This window comes from Ipomoea nil, unplaced genomic scaffold, assembly GCF_001879475.1.
Source record: "Ipomoea nil cultivar Tokyo-kokei standard unplaced genomic scaffold, Asagao_1.1 scaffold0317, whole genome shotgun sequence".
Lineage (NCBI taxonomy): Eukaryota > Viridiplantae > Streptophyta > Magnoliopsida > Solanales > Convolvulaceae > Ipomoea > Ipomoea nil.
In genome coordinates, this window is record NW_017616745.1 from 2,620,454 (window position 1) to 2,640,136 (window position 19,683).

General features: G+C 37.0%; 2 protein-coding genes and 1 pseudogene across 4 annotated transcripts; 2 read left to right on the forward strand and 1 right to left on the reverse strand.

Moving 5' to 3' along the window:
• Positions 1–2,088: 2,088 nt before the first annotated feature.
• LOC109165787 (uncharacterized mitochondrial protein AtMg00810-like) lies at positions 2,089–3,317 on the reverse strand. Its single transcript, XM_019314719.1, has 2 exons — positions 2,198–3,317; positions 2,089–2,093 (listed from the first exon to the last, which is right to left on the reverse strand). Exons 1-2 carry the CDS (start codon positions 3,315–3,317, stop codon positions 2,089–2,091), a joined length of 1,125 nt encoding a protein of 374 aa, XP_019170264.1.
• A 6,250-nt stretch (positions 3,318–9,567) lies between these two features.
• On the forward strand, positions 9,568–12,869 carry LOC109165793 (annotated as a pseudogene).
• Positions 12,870–15,110: 2,241 nt separating this feature from the next.
• LOC109169139 lies at positions 15,111–19,026 on the forward strand. Of its 3 annotated transcripts, XM_019318019.1 has the most exons (3): positions 15,666–15,948; positions 16,004–16,816; positions 17,568–19,026. In XM_019318019.1, exon 3 carries the CDS (start codon positions 17,581–17,583, stop codon positions 18,682–18,684), a length of 1,104 nt encoding a protein of 367 aa, XP_019173564.1. In that variant the 5' UTR covers positions 15,666–15,948; positions 16,004–16,816; positions 17,568–17,580; the 3' UTR covers positions 18,685–19,026. The 3 variants fall into 3 exon arrangements, with proteins under 3 accessions (XP_019173561.1, XP_019173568.1, XP_019173564.1); XM_019318016.1 differs by lacking the exons at positions 15,666–15,948; positions 16,004–16,816 and adding an exon at positions 15,111–15,366; XM_019318023.1 differs by lacking the exons at positions 15,666–15,948; positions 16,004–16,816 and adding an exon at positions 15,603–15,627.
• Positions 19,027–19,683: the final 657 nt, after the last annotated feature.

The window sequence follows — 19,683 nt, forward strand, 5'->3', positions numbered from 1 at the left end:
GCCCCTGCACACATACATAATATCTTATGGCCGGGCCCCCTCTAGAGATGGGCCCTAGGCAGGTGCCCAGCCTGCCAACCCCTCTGGGCCGGTCCTGCATCCTAATAATGCAGTAGTGAAGAATCTCAGCACTTGTGGACCAACTGAGACCGCTCCATTCGTGCAAATTATGTCGTGGAAACGTGTTCACCATGCTTTGTGAACACGTTCCAAAACGGCGTCGTTTTTACGGAAAAAAAAAAAAAAAAAAAAAAAAAAAACGGCGTTTTGCATTCTATGTTCAGATTATGAATTTACATTTATTAAATTATGAATTTTATGTTATGAGATTATGAATTTACAGTTATGTAATTATGAATTTTCTGTAAATTCATAATCTCATAACAGAAAATTCATAATCTCATAAAAGAAAATTCATAATTTCATAACTGCACATTCATAAATCCATGCCTGCACATTCATAATTTATGAGTGTTGAAGAAGCTTGCGCGAAGAGGAAGTGAAATCGCGAAATATGAAAATGAAGAAGAAAAGTCGCGCTGTTAATTAAGAAAAAAAAAAAAAAAAAAAAAAAAGATAAAGACGCCCCGCCACTTACGGGCACCGTTACCGTTTGGAACTGTGTTCACCATGGATGGTGAACACGGTTCCATGGCATAACGATTGCTCCATTCGTGGCTGGTGCATGCATGACGCGTGACTAATATACCGGGGTTCCAACATGTGTATTTACACATAATTTTGTATATTTATCACATCATTTTGACGTCGTCTATGAATTTTTATTCAAATATTCATTTTTGTTAAATGAATTTCCATAAATGAAACATTTTATCAATTATTTTGATGAAGAAAAAATGTTATTTTATTAAATCTAGTATTAATTTTGTTGATTCTATTACGAGTCATTAAAACATTATTACATGTTAATAAAAAAATAATTTAAAAATAAAGCGAGTAATCAGCATTTGTGGACCAAGTGCTAACTGAGACCGTTCCATTCGAAGTCGGTGCATGCAGAACACGTGGCTAACATGTTGAGATCTTGGCATGAGTATTTAACGTGATTTGACTTATTTACCACATCATTTTGATCGCGTCTATGAATTTCTATTCAAATATTCATTTATGTTAAATGCATTTCCATAAATGAAACATTTTATCAATTATTTTGATGAAAAAAATGTTATTTTATTAAATCTTGTATTAATATCGTTGATTCTATTAAAGCCATTAAAACATTTTCTAATAGAGTCAATAGTACTAAAAAAAATTGACTTCTTGATGGATAACCATGCCACAATAATATGGTTAGGGAAAAATAAATAAATTAACTCCATGTTTTACGACCGAAGCAGTTGCAAGACTTGCAACTTGCAATTTCCCTCCAAAATGGTCATTGGAGTAAGAGTCTATTCTACTCCCCATTTTCTTCTTGAAGAAACTTTGCTTTCTTTATCAATCATTAGGGCATAATTTGTGAAGAAGAGGTATGACGGATGCGAGAACTCATGTAATTTGTGAAGAAGAGGAAGATGGTGATTGATGATGAGAAGGCCCAATAGCTTCTTTTTTCCAACTTTGGTTTTGTTAATTCTGAGCTGTGGTTTATCTTTTCTTTCCAAAGTATTATTTTTGGTGTTACTATGGATTTACCAGACTTGTTTTAGCCTCTATCGGGCTGAGCTGAGACTCCTTCTATATGCATATATGCATCATCAACAGTACTATTTTCATTCTTTGCTCAAATGCATGTCTACTGTTGTTCAACCTTAGCTCGTATTCATGTTCATGGAATCTCTGTTATTAAGGTTCATGGAATCTCTGTTTTGATTTGCAAATATGAAATATATATAAATTTTCAAGATGTATTTGTGTGTTAGTTTTGTATTCATTTGCAAATATATAAGCTGTCTTTTTCTTTATTAATCTTTGATATATTGACTAATGCAGGTTTCAAACATTGTACTTCAATTAATGCCATTTCTTTGGCAATCAGCGGATCATTACTGCGATGAGATTACAAGATAGAGCCCTATATGAAAGCTACCACATAACTCTACTAAACTCTAGACTAGAATTAACAGACTAATCTAAAGCCACAGGAATATAAACTATGCACTATAAACCAATAATAATATAATGACTAACACTCCCCCTCAAGCACAAGGTAGGAGAGAAACAACATTGAGCTTGCCTCGAAGATTCTGAAAACGCGCCGCAGGAAGAGGTTTGGTGAAGATAGCCAGCTGCTCCTTTGTAGAGACAAAACTAACAATGAAGTCCCCGAATGCGACCTTGTCCCGGACAAAGTGATAATCGATTTCCACATGTTTCGTGCGAGCATGAAAAACTAGATTTGCTGCTAGGTACGTGGCCCCGAGATTGTCACACCAGAGAGAAGCCGGTTTACCGGAGAACAACCCTAACTCCTGAAGTAACGAGACAATCCAAGTGACCTCTGCGAAGACATCAGCAAGTCCTTTATACTCGACCTCTGTGGAAGACCTGGCGACCGTGCGCTGCTTGCGAGATAACCATGATACTAAATTACCCCCCAAAAAAACTGCATACCCGCTAGTGGATTTCTGATCAATCGGACAGCTGGCCCAGTCCGAATATGAAAAAGCATGTAGTTCAGTGGATGACGAAGGCGTGATTCGTAGCTCGTAGTCCTGAGTGCCCTTGACATACCGGAGAACCCGCTTCAGTGAGGCCCAATTATCCTCGGTAGGTGAGTGCATAAACTGACACAACCTGTTGACAGAATATGATAGATCAGGCCTAGTGATAGTCAAATACTGAAGAGCCCCGACTATGCGACGGTACTGTGTAGGGTTCTCAAATGGCTCGAGTGTCGGTGTAGCTGGCTGAGTGACTACCGCTGGTGTGGCCAAGGGTTTGCATTCTGCCATGCCAGCCCGAGTCAAGATGTCCTTCATATATCGACGCTGTGACAAAATAAGCCCGTCTGTGTCAAACAAAGTTTCGATACCCAAAAAGAAGCCCGGAGTGCCGAGGTCCCTGATCTTAAACGTGGACGCAAGATGGTGAAGTAATGAGTCTATTAAGGCCTTGTCACTGTCCATCATGACGATATCATCAACGTAAACCAATAAGTAAACCCTCGAGTCACCAGCCGTATAGTGAAAAAGAGAGACATCAGTCTTCGACCCTTGAAACCCGGTAGATAATAAGAACTCTTGAAGCCGTTTGAACCAGGCACGAGGCGCTTGCTTGAGCCCATACAACGAACGCTGAAGATGACAGACATGCCCCGGATGTGTAGGATCCTCGTAGCCTGGTGGTTGCTTCATATAGACAGTCTCAGATAGATGACCATTAAGAAACGCATATGGACATCCAACTATCGGAGAGTCTATTTGCGAGATACCGCAAAGGAAAACAATATATGGACTGTAGTGGGTTTCACGACGGGACTGAATGTGTCAAATAAATCCTCGCCGGCTACCTGGTTGAACCCCTTTGTGACTAGACGAGCTTTATACCGCTCGACCGAGCCATCGGCTTTGCGTTTAGTGCGGTATACCCATTTACAACCAATTATATTCATATTAGGTGTAGCCGGAACTAACTGTCACGTGTTGTTATGTAAGAGAACGTTGAACTCCTGATCCATAGCCTCCCGCCACTGCGGGTGGCCAACCTCCTGTGAATAGCACGTAGGGTCCACAGTAGTGTTGAGAGCAAAAAACTGCTCCCTAGTGCCATGTGTCTTGCGACGAGTGCGTATTGTGTGCTCGACTTCTGTAGTAGGGGTCGTCTTTGCACGGGTGTTAGTAACTGGTGGTGCTTCTATTGCCATAGGTGTCGGTTCTTATGCCAAAGGTGACTCATTCAGCACCAGTGCACCATGTGAGTGAACCACAACTTGGTTCGATCCCCATGGAATAGACGAGTCCACAGTAGTGGGACCACCCTGCAAAGTATCCTGCATAGCAAAAGGGAAAACAGTCTCATCGAATCGAACATGACGGCAGATGAAAACTTTCCCCGTGGTTAGGTCCATACAGCGGTATCCCCTAAATGAAACAGGGTAACCTAGGAACACACATGGTGCAGATCTAAACTCTATCTTGTGCCAATTGTATGGCCTTAGATAGGGAAAGAATCTACACCCGAAGACACAGAAGAAAGTGTAGGTTGGGGGAGTTTTATGTAGGCGATAATGAGGACTTTGGAATTGTATGGTGGAGGATGGTAAGCAATTGTTAATTGAGTGGATGTTTCAAATGCATAATCCCAGTATTTTAACGGAGCCGAGCTTTCAGCAAGTAGTGCTAAACCAGTTTCGACAATATGTCTATTCTGGCGCTCAATCCGGCCATTTTGTTCGTGAGTATATGCGCATGATTGTCGGTGTATGATACCGAGGGACTCAAAAATAGTATGTAGACGACGGTATTCGCCTCCTAAATCAAACTGGATGGTTTTTATAGAACGGGAAAACCGTCGTTCTACCATTGCCCGGCATAAATCAAAAGTTTTATATATGTCCGATTTTAGCCGAAGCGGATAAAACCAGGAAAACCACGAATGATCATCTACAAATAAAACGAAGTAACACGGTATCCAGAATCAGAAATAACAGGAGATGGGCCCCAGATATCCGTATACACCAAATCTAAAAGCCTAAGCTGATAGTGGATCACGCCCCCTCACGTGTGCGGAATCGTAGTCGCTTATCGGGTGACATAGAGATTTGAACCCATAACCTTTGGTCTAGCTCTGATACCATATTGAAGCATGTGCTCCATCTCAACTAAAAGCCTAAGCTGAGGTCTAGCTCTGATACCAAATTGAAGCATGTGCTCCATCGCAACTAAAAGCCTAAGCTGATAGTTGGATTGCACATTAATGGTTATATGCTCAACACGCCCCCTCACGTGTGCGGTGGATTCCAAGCAGCACGTAGAGACCTTTGGTCTGGCTCTGATACCAAACTGAAGCATGTGCTCCATCTCAACTAAAAGCCTAAGCTGATAGTTGGATTGCATATTAATGGTTATATGCTCAACACGCCCCCTCACGTGTGCAGTGGGTTCCAAGCAACACGTGGACTGTAGTCTCTTATCGGGTGACATAGAGATTCGAACCCGTGACCTTTGGTCTGGCTCTGATACCAAATGAGATTACAAGATAGAGCCCTATATGAAAGCTACCACATAACTCTCCTAAACTCTAGACTAGAATTAACAGACTAATCTAAAGCCACAGGAATATAAAATATACATTATAAACCAATAATAATATAATGACTAACAGCTGCAACTGGAAAAGTGAAAGGAATAAAATAGATTTTACCGAGTCTAAACAGCTCATTCAGGAAATTAGAATGATTATGAATCCCCCACAAGAAGTCCCCCAAGAACAAGAGGAAGAAAGGAATGATGATGAGGAAGAAGAAATTGACTCGGTTGAAGAGAATACCATTCCAGTTGTAATCAGACATGAAGGAATGGACAATGTGGTGGCTCACATCGTTGTAGAGGTTGGGTACACAACTTTTGCTGAAACTGTCACAATTGCTATGATCACCAAGGACAAGATCAAATGACACCACATATTTTGTGGCCCTGGTTGGACTTTAGGGCCACGTATGTGCATTTAAACGGGGAAGAAGAGGTATCACTTAACCCATTAGATTATGGGTGGGAAGACTTTAGAGGGGTCTTAAACAAAGTTGTGATGCAACGGCACTATAATGGGCTAAAAATTTATATTATTGTTGTTGTGGGTGATGAGGAAAATGAAAGATTACTTTACATTCTAAGAAATTTTTTAGCCAATGATAAGCTCGTCTTCTACAAAATAATGCGGCTCTCCATTTGTTCGTATATCCCATTAGAGCCAATGGATTTTACGGAGGGGATGGAAAACAATGACAGTATTGAGGAAGGCGGATTAAGAGCCCGCTTCTAGGATATTGAAGGCGGTAAACTACATTTAACTGATGAATGTGATACTTTTGAGTTAGAACCTTGACTCTATCAGCCTTTTCTTTAGTACTATTGACTCTGATACAATGTAGTATTTGTCCATATATACTTTCTCAATCTATTGAAACACAAAGAGTCAATGTCTTGCGGTTCATTCTTGTGACCTCCCATTTAGAAATAAGGGTTTTAATTGAATAGGTAATCAAATCTCATAGTTGTGTTTTAAAAAATTGTCAACTAAACACTAACTATGATTTTGATTCTCATTCCTGATATGTAAACCCATGAACTAAACACACCTTAGTTTTCATAAAAAGTTGATGTAAAGATTGAGGTAGATCACATCACATGTTCAAAAAATAAAAAATAAACAATTGATCAATCATTATTATCTCAATGTTACAAATGTTGAATAAAAACAATCTGCAACCCTTAAATAGATCTTTAGATTTTTTTTTATATGGTTGTGAGTGATGTGCTTCCTACTACATCTAACTTTTATAATAGGAGGGTAGAGGTCCCTCTAACATGCCCTTTGTGTGGTGTCCACAATGAAACTATCATGCATACTCTAGTGTTATGTGATTATTCTAAATGTATGTGGAATATTTCTTGATTAATGGTGCAGTATACGGTGGGAGATGGCTTTGGTGGATGGCTTGAAAATTTGTTGCAAAAGGTTGAGGAGGACCATTTTGTGCGGATGCTTGTTGTCTTGTACTACCTGTGGACTCAAAGAAACACGACTCTATGGGAGTTTAAGTTGGCTTTTCCAAACAAAGTGGTGGCTACGGCTTTGGCGTGCGGCTACGGTGTCCTCTACTGTTCCGCCTCCTCATGCAGTGCCGGAGTCTGGTCCGACATCGTGGGTTTGCTACTTTGATGTCAGCTTTGACGCTGTCTTCGGTAAGGGGACGTACGGAGTTTTTTTACAGCACGCCAACGGTAGTTTTATCGCGGCGGAGAATGGACTCCTTCCGACTTTCCTGGGGCCGTTTATGGTGGAAACATTGGCTTGTAAGGAGGCACTCTCTTGGCTTCGGGGACGTGGTGTCACGGATGTGGCACTTCGCTCAGATTGCTCAAACATTTGCCAGATTCTTTCAACACCAACGACTGAGTTTCGTTCATATGAAGGTATAGCTGTTTCAGCATGTAGGGAGTTAATGCGTTCTTTTCTTTCATGTTTTATTTCGTATGTATCACATACATCTGTTTAGCGTATTCGTTAGCTTCTGTAGCCTTTTCACAGAAAAAACATAATCTAGAGTTAAATTCATTTTCATTTATAGGACCTTCCATAAAAGGAATTTCTATTCAAATGCATTTGGGGAAGTGCCCTCTAAATCGGAAAAATAGTACAATTATGTTTTATTATTACATATTTAACAAGTTATTATTGATGTGGTGTCAACTAATTTAACATCTGGTGTCATGATACTTTCGTGATTTTATCACACAATTTTTATTTTTTTTTTTTAAAAAAATCTCTTTTATTTTTGGGTAAAAAGTACATTTTTTTTGTTGTTTCCCTTGTGGGCTTACGTCAACCGAAGGGACAACCATGAGTTAATTAGATTGTATTATCATTTTTTTTAATATTCAATCATTAAATAGGTTTTTTTTAAGATTTTTTAAAATTATCATTAATTCATAAAAATATCATAGATCCACCAAACCACCAAAATACACACAACAACAAAAAAGGCATAATTAACCGTGGAATTCATTTTCCTTTATAGGACCTTCCAAAGAAGGAAATTCTATTCAAATTCATTTATCTTAAATACATTTCCATAAATGAAACTTTTTATCAATTATTTTGATGAAACAAAAAGGAAAAATGACATTTTTTCCCCTGAATTATATACTTATAGTATTTTTTTCGCCTTAAGTTATTCATACATTCACATTTTTTCCCTCAATTATTATAAAAGTGACATTTTTTTCTCCCTAATATATTAAATGAATATTTCTACTCATAAAATAAATATTTTATTTATTATTTTTCTTCAACAAAGTATAAAAGTGGCAATCAAATAAAAAAATTTTGTTATGATTCAGAACCATAACCCAATATTTGGGTTTCCGGTTTATTAAAATCGTGAACTGAAAAAGATGGATCTTGAATCATGAACCGGAGGTTCAAATCGGAACAATTACTAGCATTAGCTTAAAATTAGAATTATAATATTTGCAAATAGTGTATGTTCTTATTCGCATTTATTCTAAATTCTGATTTATCACATATAAGTATATATAATTGCGATTTGGTTTTAATTTTGAACCGTCAATTCATGGTTTCAGATCTAATTTGAACAGTTGGTTCAAACTTTCTTTTAAAATTTTATTTTATTTTTTTTTTTGTTTTTAAAATATTCTAAATTCAACAATTAATGCATTTTATTTTTTCAATTCAGAACATGAACTGGCAGTTTCGGTTCGCAATTTTAATAAACTCCAAATATTAGGTTCTGGTTCTAAATTGTCATCATATAACCTCTCTGTTTGGTTGCTATAGTGTCTGTTTGGTGCGAATCAAATCGTGGTTATAATTTGTTGCTGAAAAAAAAATGACATATTTTTTTAGAGTAAATATGTTCATTTAACATATAAATAATTAAGGGGAAAAAAGTGCTATAAGTATATAACATAGGGGGGAAAGTGCTATTTTCCCAAACAAAAATGTTATTTTATTAAATTTTGTATTAATTTCATTAATTCTATTATGGGTTAATCAATTAATTAGTTCATTTACTACTTCTCCCAAATAAAAATAAAAATAATATAATTAATATTTGAGTTAATACCCAAAATAGTCCCTCAACTATGTCGTAATTACCAATTTGGTCCTCGACTATCATTCTTACTTAATTAAGTCCTCAACTATATAATTTTTACCCAATTTAGTCCTTTGTCAATTTGACAGTTTGTTGACTGTCAAAAGTGAAAATAAAGTTGTAATTTTACAAGTTTTCTCCTTCCTCCTCATTTAGCAGCGCCAAACCATGTAGCAATAAGCTCCGGTTGGGTTCTAAACCTGTCAGTATCGAAGTAGTGGTTATGCATCGGATAACCCATGAATTTGATTTCCAACGATTTTTTTACGATCGAAATCTGATCGGAGTGTATTGCTGCATGGTTTGGCGCTGCTAAATGGAGAGGAAGGAGAAATCTTGTAAAATTATAATTTTATCTCGACTTTTGACAGTCAACAAACAGTCAAATTAATACAGATGACTAAATTGGGTAAGAATTGTATAGTTGAGGACTAAATTGGGTAAAAATTGTATAGTTGAGGACTTAATTGAGTAAAAGTTACATAGTTGAGGACTTAATTGGGTAAGAATGATAATTGAGGACCAAATTGATAATTATGACATAGTCGAGGGACTATTTTGGGTATTAACTCTTAATATTTTTTCATGCAAAATATTTTCCTATATAAAGACCGAAAGGACAAAAGCGAGTTGCAATGTCGCATTTCCCTCCAAATTAACGTATACAATAGAACACAAAAACTGCGACTATATATATATATGTTTGAAAGCCATTTCCGATCGATTTCTCCATCGTCGTTGATCCGGTGTGACCAAACAAGAGCGATATGCTGAAGAGGTACCCGAAATGGAAGATCAGCGCTCCTTATCTGTACGATTTGGTGGTGACTCAAGCGCTCGAGTGGCCGTCGCTCACCGTCGAATGGCTCCCCGACCTGGAGGAGCGGCAGGGGGAAGATTACTGTGTGCAAAAGATGATCCTCGGAACTCAAACCAGGCCGTATATGGATAGGCATAATTACCTTTTTCTGGCTCAGGTGCAGCTGCCTCTCGGCGGCGAAGGCGAAGCCGAGGGTGTTGATAGCAAAGGCAATTTTAGTTCTTCTGACGGGATAGTACGTAGTGAATTCTTCTGCGATTTTTATGTTCTTCGTTGCAATTCTTTTTGTTTTGTTTTGATCTGATTTGCTTTTGAGTTGATCTACCTGATTATGTTGTTTTAAGATCAGATATCTGCAAAATGTGTTGAGATTTTGGTTTAGTGTGTTATTAGGAGTAAAACCTGTACCTATATCCTGATTTGTGGCTACCGTTGTAAGTTTAATTTCTTAAGTAGATAGAAAAGTAATTAGCAAAATGATTTGATTTCCAGTGAAACATAGTGAATTATAATGTTACTCTTCCAATTTTTTAGTAGAGATTTTAGCAAGTTACCAGAAAATTAAAGTTGATATAAATGAAATGAACTATTGTCTGTGATCATTTAGAACAAAAGCTTAAACCTCTCTGATACATTCCAATTTGTAACTCAAGTTCCTTCTGGTCTTCTGGAAACCTACAAGTATTTATGCTTTAAAATGGTTCTACTGGCTTATAGAAAGAGTTTTTTTTCCACCTTTTTTTGGTTTTGATAGGTAAAGTGTCAAAAACTAATTCTTTGTGGATGCCTATATGGAGCTTAATCATGGTTGGCTTGTCAAAACTTATGTTCTTACAATCTCATTTTGCCCTTCCTTCAAATCTCACTGGCATAAATCAGTGTTAGCCCAATCAGTATGATATGCAAATTCCTTCTGTGTAAGAATGATAGTTTAGGTATTGGAATTATACTACCTAAGATCCTCTAAGATCTAAATAAGCACATTTTTCCTACCAATTTAAGTGATATTCTCTGATGATTGATTAAATCTTATTTGCATGAAGACGCAGGTATCACAATTCAGAAAACATAGACTCTGTACTTATCTTCAACTTCAATGTGAACATTCATAGTAGTTTTGTTTTGGAGCCTCATTTTCCTTTAGTATCTTTTCTCGCCTATTTTACAAATTTATAGCTATTTGAGGCAATGACTTAAGTGTGTAATACTAAATATTTCTGTGGCAGGTAAGTATTGTTCAGCAAATGAGGCATGATGGGAAAGTTAAACGGGCTCGTTACATGCCACAAAACCCGAGTATTATTGCCACCAAGACAATTAGTTCTCAAATTTTCATTTTTGATTGTTCCAAACATCCACCCAAGCCTCATATTCATGGTGCTTGCAACCCTGATTTGAGGTTAACTGGTCACAGCGATGAAGGGCATGCCTTGTCGTGGAGTCCATTTAAGAAGGGTCATTTGTTAAGTGGCTCAGAGGATGGTCAATTTTGCATGTGGGATGTTAATGTCACTCCAACTTTTAAGAAACTTGAGGCCATGCATATATTTAGTGTATGTATCAGCATTAACTATATAAGCGCTAGTATGCCTTATGTGTTTTATCAAGTTCCTTTTACTTGCATAATCATTGTGTATTTCCCAATTTTGTGAGAGATTTTTCATTAATGCATTTTAATAAACAATTAGTAAGATAACATAATGTTGGAAGTTTCCTCATCAGATAGTGTGAGTAATCCCCAACTTCATAACATTTAAGTTTCTCATATTGTTTTTTATGCTGATAAACAGTTCTTATGATGGTGTTCTAATAGATTCATGATGGATGTGTTGAGGATGTAGCTTGGCATATGAAGCATGAAAATTTATTCGGTTCAGTTGGAGAAGATAAATATCTACGTATATGGGATATGCGCACTCCAGTGATCAGGCCTAGTCAATCTGTACTTGCTCATAGTGCTGAGGTGAGTATTTGAGTGCAGAAATGGGGTCAAACATATATGTAGAGGATGATTTATTCCATTGAGATCTTTACAAGCATACCTATATTGTAAAGTTTTTTTGCAAGTAAGGAAGTATTGGTCAATTTATGTTACTATCCTAGCTAACATTTATTAATTATTGATACAGGTTAAATCCCTGGCATTTAATCCTTTTAATGAATGGGTTGTAGCAACTGGATCTGCTGATAAGAAAGTTAAATTGTTTGATCTGCGCAAGATTTCTTCTGCCCTCCATACCTTGGAATGGCCAGCTCAGTAAGAGGCTATTCTACTTCACATTTTCTCACTGAGGAAACTTTTCTTTCTTTATCAATCATGTTAGGGCATAATTTTTTTCTCTCTCTCTCTGTAAATGCAAACAAGTATGAAAGGCTTTTCTGAACCTTGTGACAGGGAGGAGGTTATCCATGTTAGATGGAATCCCAAAAATGAGACCATCTTGGCTTCAAGTTGTGCTGGAAAGAGGCTTGTTGTTTGGGATCTTTGCAGGTATTTCTTCACTACTGTTACATGGCGCATAGCTAAACATGTGGAGAATTAAACCACCAATTATTTCTTTCCTTGTATGACCGAATTATAGCATTGAACTATATATGGTCTGGCAGAGGGTAAATTTTGAATTATTACAATGCAGGTTTGGTTTTCTGTTTATATGTTAAAGTTCTTTAGATAAATGAAATCATGCATTCATGCCCACAAGTCCTATTTGAGAATATGAGAGGGAGAGAGACTCTCAAATAAGGAAAGTTTGGCTGTGTAGATCTCATTTTTTGAAGTGGCCAACTTGATCTCCCCTGGCCATATTGTTTTCCTGAAATTTCTACTGTCAAAACTGTTTCCAAATCCCAAAATATACAGATGCAGGAACAAGACAGACCACTAATTCACTCTTTTGGCTTTCTTGCCAGGATTGGCCAGAAACAAACCAAACAAGATGCTGAAGTTGGCCCTCCAGAGTTGCTCTTTCTTCACGGTGGCCACACGAATAGTATTACAGACTTCTCGTGGAACCCATGCGAGGAATGGGTCGTCGCCAGCACAGCCGTTGACAACTTGCTACACATATGGCAGAGCACATTTATGATCAAGATGATGATGATTTGCCTGGTTATAATGAATCTCAAGCTTCCCATTCCAAGTCTCCAAACCAAATGGATCCATAGTTTCTTTTTTTTTTCAACTTTGGTATGTTTCTAAGTTGTGGTTTGCCTTTGCTTTTCAAATTAATGTTTCTGGTGTTAGTGTGGATTTGCCGGAATCTTTTACTCTCTTTGTTTATTTATTTATTTTTAATATATTGCACTTAAAACCTCTTTATTTATACATACATGATAGTCTAATTTTAGGGTTGGGGTTCAACTTTTGGAAGAATGGTAGTCTGATTTTTAGCATCAATTAATAAGAGAAGATTTGGTGGCATTACCCGCACGAGCTTAGCTCAATGGTTTAGTGGGCAGTATTTGGGACAAAAGACCAAGGTTTGAACCTCGACAGTGGCAGTGCGGGAATTATGTCATTCCTTGTGCGCACCGACATTTGGCCCTATTCACTGAACCATTGAGTCACCGTGATTTACATCCGTCGGAGTGTGGGGGCCCTTAGGGTTGGGGATTCAACCTTTGGGTATTGATTTAAGGAGAGCAGTAACAACCCAAGGGTATTGCCCTTTATCCCATTTTGTAAGGAGCAATGTTCTTTTAAAAAGTACATCACAGATTAACCAATTATTTTTATCCACCAACTAGAACACGTCACGCCATGAACCCCTTTATTTATACATACATAATGGTTTCACTTTTAGCATCGACTAATAAGAAGGGGCTAGGTGCCATAGCAAGATGGGTGTTAATTTGAAGAGAGCTAACTCGAGAGTGTGGACTAGGTTACTATTGCCCTCCATCCTATTTTATAAGGAGCAATGTTCTTTTAGAATGTTCACCACAAATTAACCAATTATATGTATCCATTAATTAGGGCACATCGCTTGCAAACCGGGTGGACCTGGACCGTTACACGGACGGAGAAAGACCCGGATCACAATGTGTGGTTTACACCAAAAAAAAAAATAAATTAGGGCACATCATATTAAAAATCACGTCTCATGAGCCATCATTGCATTGATGAAAGGGTTTGTATAAACATTAATTTATCGCCAAAGATATTATGGTTTAGTGACACCAAATTGCTCTTCTATATAAAAAGTTGTGAATTCGAGTTTCAGTGGAGACGATTTGACTCTTTGTGCTAAAACATTGACTTATCTTGCATGAGAATATCATCTTCTACTACATATTACTTCTTGTACTATCACGTATACTACAAACAGATCAGATAACTCTCATTAATACAATCAACACATTCTCATGCATCTCCTAAATAGTAAATTAACAATATTAATTTTTTTTTAAATGTATATGAATTGGGTCATGGGCTAACTCATGAATAGTCCAGCCCATTTATCATCACTAATAGACTAAACAAACAAAACTATGCTAAAATTTACTAAAATATTGAAAAACAAAAAAAAAAAACAAACAAACAAAAAAAAAAAAAAAACATAATACAAAATTACAAATTATTTTTTTAATGACAAAATTACAAATTATTACTTGTACTTCCATCCTATTTTAACTATCTTATTTATTATTTAATGGTCAAATTAATTATTTATTCTTTATTTTTTTTATATTTAATAGTATTTCTTATGTAGTTTCTAAATACATAAATTCTAGAAAAATTTTTAAATCGTTGATCGATACACTTTTTTTAACTGGTACCACTTCAAAATGATTTGACTCTATTACAAAGTAGTACATGTTTTATACTTTCTCATATCTGTTGCAGCTAAGGAGTCAAATACCCCACCATTGAGATTTAATCATGTAATATTTCTTCAAGGAGAGCCACATATGTGTCATCTAAGCATAAAGTATTTGACAGTTTGAATTTATATAAGGTACAAAGTTAACATTGACACATTGTTCTCACACTATTTGACTTTATAATAAATTTGTATAAGGAAGAATAATGTCTGTGGACATCATAACCTTTTTTTCATAAATTTTATACACTAATAATAAAATTAATATTATAAAAATTTAATTTCTAAACTATTTAAAGTCAAGTTACATTAAGTCGGTAATTAAATCAAACACATAAGAGGTATGAGGTAAAAAAAAAAATCATAACGTAAGTGGAAAATCTGTAAATTTAATATTTTTGTTATTAATTAATTTTTTTGAGAGTATTTTGTCATTAATTGATTGTATTGAATGACCTACACGTCTCGATGACAAAATATTTAGAAAGATATAGATCATAATAATCCAATTGATTAGACTTTGCTTATCTGCTGCGGGTAAGATTCGATCTCGAGTTATTTTATTCAAACTTTACTACTTAACCAACTAAGCAAATAAAGCATATCTTAAAAAAAAAAAAAAAAAAAAAAAAAAAAAAAAAAAACTCTAAAGAGAGAGAGAGAGAGAGAGAGTAGCGTAGAGATGAGTCGAGAATTCCGATAAAAAGTCTGTATGACTCAATGAGCTGTTCTCTCTCATCCCGTTTCTGCCATTCTCTCTCTTCTAAATTTTCACGGGAAAGCTCGATTTTTCCGTAACCAGTTCAATCATCTGCACGAATTACAAACCCCATAATCCTTCCCCCCTCGCTCTCTCTCTCTCTCAACCCACTTTTCTCTTTCTAGGATTCTGATTCAACCCGTCTTCTTCAAGAAAATCTCCGGTACGAATACTCCAATTCCTGTATTTCGAATTTCTGATCTGTGGTCAGTAGGCTGTTGTTTTTGGGTCCGCTTTTTGTGGAGCGGATTGGTTGAGATGGAATAAACTAGAATGCGAATCTGGGACGGATGGATGGTTGGTTGCTCGCTGAGGGAGCGTTGTTGTTTCGTGTATTTTGATGCATTTTTCTGAATCCCCGTTGTGAGTTTATGATGTATGTATATATGTGTAAAGATTGAATTTTGTCGAAGCATGAGGTTAGGTCAGTGGGTTTGCTTATCTTTGCTTCAGATCTGGGTTTTCTTGAAATTGAGATGCCTTTGATATGTTCGATGAATTGTCCCTTAATAGAAATGGAAGTATTTGTTTATTAGGCTTCATTGCTGTTGCTATTAAGTCTAATTTGATTCAAGAATGCTACAGCCTACAGGTTTGATGCTTCCTTCATACATTTGGAATCCTCAAATCTATTTACTTAAAAACTTGGACTGTGGTTCTGAAATATGCCCTTTTTTATTTATTTATTTGAGTGTTGGTGAAACCGCATCCACTACCAGAATGTGCATTGAGTAAACTTTGCCTCGTGATCTTATTCGGCAAAGTACCACAAGGTGGTAAACCAACCTAGGTTGGCCTAGGAGTCGAACTTGTAACCTTCTGGTTACCAAGTCACATCCTGACCAACATGGCTGAGGTTGCCTCTGAAATATGCCTTTTTCTTTCTTGGTTTCCTGGATTAATGGAAAATATGCTATAGGAATCATGATGAAGTTTATATTTGTCTAGTCTGAAGATAGAAGTTTAAGTTATATTGGCTTATAACAAATTCAGTGGGGTGAGTTTAGTGATTCGGCCATTCTTGTTCTGCATTTCAACTTGAAGTTAATTTGTGATGCATTCAAATTTCTTAGGAATGAATTGCTTGTTGGGATCTGATTACTTTATACTAGTAATAGTTTAGTATATTGAGAAATTGTGGATATGTAATGTGGGACCTTATCTTTGTACATCTACAAAATAGTAACTTCTTTAGATATTTCTGTGATTTAGCAACACACCGCCTCAGTTTATGTTAGCCTCTTTTGAAGAGTGATAGTTAGTGTTGTATGCTGTTGAGGATTTAAACCCGGAGAATATGCCGTGCAACCATTAGGACTAAATAGCAACATCCGGTGAGTTTTCCTTACTGGTTCACTGCTTTGTCTAAAGACATTTGGACGAGGTTGCTTGTCAGTTTGGAGAATGTTATCCTTAGACTTGCAGTTTAGCAGATAAATCCTGATTTCTTCCGGGCAACTGCTTTGCTTAGTGGCGGACTGGCGGTTTGTTTATCTGCAGTCGGGATGCTTGTATGTAGTCTTGATGATGGAACGAGGATAGTTCTGCATTTTCATCCTTTATTATTTACCCTTTTGATAATATATGGATGCTTATCGCTGGATCTCCTTAAGGTATTCCTGAAGAGACCACTTCAACTTCTTTTACTGCTATGTTAGTGAGGGTGAAAGGGTTTGACATCTGTGATATTGAATAGGTTGTCTTTTTTATTTGATGGCTAATAACCAGAATATCATGAAAATCTACGTGTTTTGCTAGTTGCATATGCTCTTGTAAAGCATAACCCAATAATAGATTCGGTTTCTGGGCACCAATAGAAAACTTACCTCTATTTGAATTGTAAGAGCTCACTGCCATTTGCTTCTTCCCCCTCCCCTCCCTCATCCTCTTCTCTGCCTTACCCAATAAAGTTTGCCACAACTGCTGTGGATTGAAAGTCCCTCCCTCGTCCTCTTTTAAACCCCCATAGCTCAACTGAGAAGATATCAGTTCTTGCAACGTTTGCTACAAAACCAACCTCCCAGGCACCTAACTATCTTCCAATTATCCACTTTCTTGGTCCTGTCTGTGTTACGTATCTTTTCTTTGAGGCTAGTGCTGCAAAACTGCTTCTGTCATGAGTGGATTTGTTAGAAATAGAAACATGAATTCAGCTTTTCATTTTCATCAATTTTATGCAACAATATTCTGAAAAAGTCCCAATAGTTAATACAATGAACGAATAAAATAAAATAAAATAAATTCACTGATACATGACAGGATAATGGCAACCTAAAGCTTGTTATACAATGGGTTTTTCTGAAGATTTCAAATTCATGAACTGATTCTAAAATATTATTTTAATGCATTATTTTCCTTTTACAGATTAATTTAGGACATGGCAAAGGGAACCAGAGGAAGACGCAGGATCACCTCACGACAGTGTAGGCCAACTCCATACCCTTTGCCATCTGTGAATCAATCAGGGGACCCAATCCAAAAGAAATGCTCTAAAAAGTTTAAGAATGACTGGGAAGATGCAACATGTTCAGTATGCATGGAATATCCTCACAATGCGGTTCTTCTCCTGTGCTCCTCCCACGACAAAGGCTGCCGCCCCTACATGTGCGGAACTAGCTACCGTTATTCAAATTGCCTAGATCAGTACCAGAAAGCTTACACGAAAGTTAAATTACTAAATCAAAGCCAATCTCTTCAAAGTTCAATCAATAACCCAGCCCCTGCCCCTGCCCCTGCCCCGTTTTCTGATTGGCCTGCTGAGAAAGGTGAGATTACAGAGCTTGCATGCCCACTCTGTCGTGGGCAAGTGAAAGGATGGACTGTGGTTGAACCTGCACGTGCATACCTGAATGCTAAGAAACGTAGCTGCATGCAGGATGAGTGTTCATTTGTAGGAAACTTTAAGGAGATGCGCAAGCATGTTAAGACAGAGCACCCTTCTGCTAAGCCTCGCGAAATGGATCCCCTCCTTGAACAGAAATGGAGGCGGCTCGAGGGGGAAAGAGAGAGGGACGATGTGATCAGCACAATAAGGTCGTCAATGCCAGGAGCAGTTGTTTTCGGTGACTATGTGATAGAAGGAAGCCCGTTTGGTTTTGGCTCAGAGGATGAGGATGGATTTGAGGTCGATGTGATGGACCGTAACGAAGGCTTTGGAGTGGGAATCGATGGCAACTTGATTAATGTCTTACGTTTTTTGCAGGCATTTGGTTCAGCAGGTAATATTGGCTCAAATAGAGGCTCGAGGCGGCATGGTGGTAGTAGGGACCCAGCCCGTGCATCAGGTGGAGGCACTGCTGGATTAGATCGCAACCTTCCAGTTTTCGACTACCCTGATGATGTAGACAGCGATGGTATTGGCAACGTAGTACATGAAAACAGCACATCACTAGTTGGGCGCCTTCGCCGCCATGGTAGAGTCCTGTTGGGACGCTCCGGGAGGAGACGAAGGCGTACTGAGGACCCCGGAGGTCGAGGATAGATGTTATTATTATTGTTGACAGTATAAATGAGAAGGAGAAGAAGAGGACATTTTAGGGTCTTCTTAGTTTAGATATTCTGAAGAAACCAAACAAAAAAAAGGGGATATTTTTAACTTACCATTTCATTCACATCATCTGCATCCCATCATTGATGTTCAATACATGGATTTGTATGATATGATGGCTTAGTATCATTGGAGGGTCCCAAAGAAAGGTGTTTCTTTGTGGTTTATTTCTATTTTTATTTTTACATTTGTTGCTGGTTCTCCTTCTCTGGCAACATTTCACCTGTCAATTTCACAAAATGGATGTAATTTCTCTGTACAATGCTTTTACTCTCTGTTACTTTGCCTCTGCTGTTATTACTTAGTCATTACTAATTACACACAACCAGTTTTCTTCTCTCTTCTCTGGATTTTTTACTAGTTTTATACAGACACCAACTTTTGCAGCGCACGTGCACCTAACTTTTGGTTGTTGAGTATTTGGCTAGTAGCGTTAATTTCACTGTTATCTTAGAGGATTATTGGAGTCTTGTTAATTTCATATTTTCAAAACTGTTAATTTAGTACCTTTTAACTATTCAATTTTGATCATTTTAATTAAATTGTCAGTCAAACTTTACTGAAAAATATTAATAAGTAAAACAATGAGAGTATTTTGGTCTTTTTACTTCTCTTATTAAAATACTATCATTATTTTACCTAACAATATTTTCCAGTAAGTTTTGGTCGACAATTTGGTCAGAATGACCAGATTTAATTTAAAAAATTGAATATAGTTAAGATACTAAATTAACAATTTTGATAGTGTTACATTAACAAAGTATGAAACGCGAAAGATGTTGCTATTAGGACTCTATGTATATGACTCTGTTTAGAACTTCTTATCCTTGTCACACTGTGACTCTCTACTTCTTATCATTGTCACAATGTGACTCTCTATTCTATATATTCACATCATCTGATCTCATTGTAATTAAGTTCAGAAAATATAAT

Coding starts and splice junctions, on each gene's coding strand:
- LOC109165787 (XM_019314719.1), bottom strand. CDS start 3,317: ATGAAGCAACCACCAGGCTACGAGGATCCTACACATCCGGGGCATGTC.
- LOC109169139 (XM_019318016.1), top strand. CDS start 17,581: ATGGCAAAGGGAACCAGAGGAAGACGCAGGATCACCTCACGACAGTGT.